This window comes from Empidonax traillii, unplaced genomic scaffold (assembly GCF_003031625.1).
Source record: "Empidonax traillii isolate 1590-97213 ecotype Southwest subspecies unplaced genomic scaffold, ASM303162v1 scaffold2357:size26331, whole genome shotgun sequence".
Lineage (NCBI taxonomy): Eukaryota > Metazoa > Chordata > Aves > Passeriformes > Tyrannidae > Empidonax > Empidonax traillii.
Window position 1 is genome coordinate 24,091 of NW_020957550.1, and position 2,241 is coordinate 26,331.

At 57.2% G+C, this 2,241-nt stretch overlaps 1 protein-coding gene across 1 annotated transcript in view; it reads right to left on the reverse strand.

The window, feature by feature from the left end:
* TMEM209 (transmembrane protein 209) overlaps positions 1 to 2,095 on the reverse strand; it is a gene marked incomplete at its 5' end in the record, with an annotated part of 6,577 nt that extends 4,482 nt beyond the window's left edge. Inside the window, 4 exons of the mRNA XM_027909752.1 lie at positions 527 to 598; positions 825 to 1,000; positions 1,582 to 1,780; positions 1,863 to 2,095. Coding sequence (XP_027765553.1) covers positions 527 to 598; positions 825 to 1,000; positions 1,582 to 1,780; positions 1,863 to 2,095 — 680 coding nt within the window. The remainder of the gene's footprint in view (positions 1 to 526; positions 599 to 824; positions 1,001 to 1,581; positions 1,781 to 1,862) is intronic.
* Between the last annotated feature and the right edge of the window lie 146 nt (positions 2,096 to 2,241).

Sequence of the window (2,241 nt, forward strand, 5' to 3'; positions counted from 1 at the left end):
TCCATCTCCTCCACCAGCGGCACCAGGATCGTGTCGTTGATCCACTGGCACAAGGAAAAGGGAGAAACTGGGGTCAGAAGGGCCAGCCCGGGGTGTGCACCCCCTGACACCCACCCTGTCACAGCTGAGCACACACCCAGGCCAGGGAAGGAAGGAGGGAACACTTTAATTCAACGATCCAGTCCAGAGTTAAAGGATTCTTTAACACCCCCTGGAAGGGCAGAAAATCCAATGCAAAGGAGCTGGGAGAACAGCTCTGCCATCAGTGAAGCTTCTCTGGACAACAACGGGCATTTGGAATCACAAGGATAATTTTGGGGGCCACTCGGTGGAGTTTTGGGCCTGCTTTGATGGTTTCACTCCCTGTCCTGTTTGTTCCAGGAATAAAGGGAGGTGACCAACACTCGGGGTGGGATTTGACAGCCCATGCCAAGCCTCAGGCACTGCAGCCCATCCCATTCCAGGCAGAGAATTCCCTACTCCCCTTGTCTCCGAAGCCCAGGCACTCCCTGGAGATGGGACTTACATTCCTGAACTTGGCTGTCCAGGAATCCATGTGATCCAGGAGCTGCCTGTTCATTGTCACCCGTGCCCACACCTGCGGAAAGGTTTGTTCAGAACACCGGAAAACCTCACACAACACCCACAGCTTTCAGGGTCCATGGCAATTCCTGCCACTTCCAGAGGAAGGAAGCTGGTTGAACACCGGAGCATTTTCCCCCCTCCCCATTTTCCTGCCACAGCTCCAACCCAAACCTTTGCACAAAACTGTGCTTTTCCAAGGCCTGTTTCTCCCCTGGGAGCACTTTTGCTGTGGAATTTACCTCCTCTGCTGCCTGCTTGGAGCTCAGATCTGCCTCATCCTTGTGTGCTGAGGGAGCCTGGGACCTGCAGGCCAGCTGGTACTGGAACTTCCTCAGGATCTGGGCATGGTCTGCCATGGACCGGCTGTAATTCCAGAAGGTTGGGCTGCTGGAAGGGGAGCTGGAGTCTGAACTCCCTGCAACGATTCAATCAGTGAAGTCACATCATTGCCAATTAATTCTGGAGCAACAGCACAGGCACAAGTCAGAATGAAGGAATACACTGCAGTCACTCTGCACAAACACTGCACTCATCCTTACCTGGGCTGGCCCTATCCAGGGTGAAAACTGCCTGGGGTTGTAATTTATACCCTTTTATCCTTATGTGGATTGTCCCTGTCCAGCATAAAATCTGCCTGGGGTAGTTCACACCCCTTTATCCTTATCTTGACTGTCCCTATCCAGGATAAAAACTGCCTGGGGTAGTTCACACCCCTTTATCCTTAGGTGGATAGTCCCTATCTAGGGTAAAAACTGCCTGGAGAGTTCATCCCCTTTATCTTTATCTTGACTGTCCCTATCCAGGACAAAAACTGCCAAAAAAAGCCATGGAGTTGTGTAGAAACCCCGGTGTTCCACCTTCCCTCAGCAGATGAAGCTGCTGAGCAGCTTGCCAAGCTCCCAGAGATTCCCAGAAACGGTACTCTCCTCACCCAACCCCAAAAAAACCCACACCTTCCCATTTCCCAGCTGTTCCCAGGACACCCCGGGCATTTACCCAGCTGCACTCTGTGCTGCTTCTCCTCCTCGTTCCTCAGGAAGGTGTCCAGGGACTTGACGTCAGTGATGTAGTCGTCCTTGTGGGTGGAGTTGTTGTAGAGGATGGGGGAGAAGCGGTAGTGGGACCGGATCCCCCCGCTGTCCAGCGCTCCCGTGGAATGGGGGGACCCGTTGGGGGAGTGGCTGAAGCTGGAAACCTGGGGGGGAGAACAGAAGCACTCCCTGTGGCTCCGGTTCCGCCTCCCCAGGCTCAGCAGGGGGACGGTGCGGGGGTCTCACCTTGCCGTAGGTGCTGCCGGGGGAGCAGGTGCCGGAGGCGCCGAGGGCAGGGCCGGGCAGGGCCTGGAGCTGGGGGGCGAAGGCGCTGGCACAGCCCGAGGGGAACTTGGGGCTGGTGCCAGGCGAGCGGGACGGGCTGTAGCTCAGCACGCACTGGCCCTGGCTCGGCGGGGACGGCCCCAGCGACAGCACCCTCTTGGCTGCCGGCTCGCGGGGAGGGGTCACCTGCACGGCTGGGGGGACAGCAGGGTCAGCACAGGGGACACCGACACTGCTGCTGACACCCTCAGCTGTCACAGGGACACCGACAGTGCTGCTGACACCCTCAGCTGTCACAGGGACACCGACACTGCTGCTGACACCCTCAGCTGTCACAGGG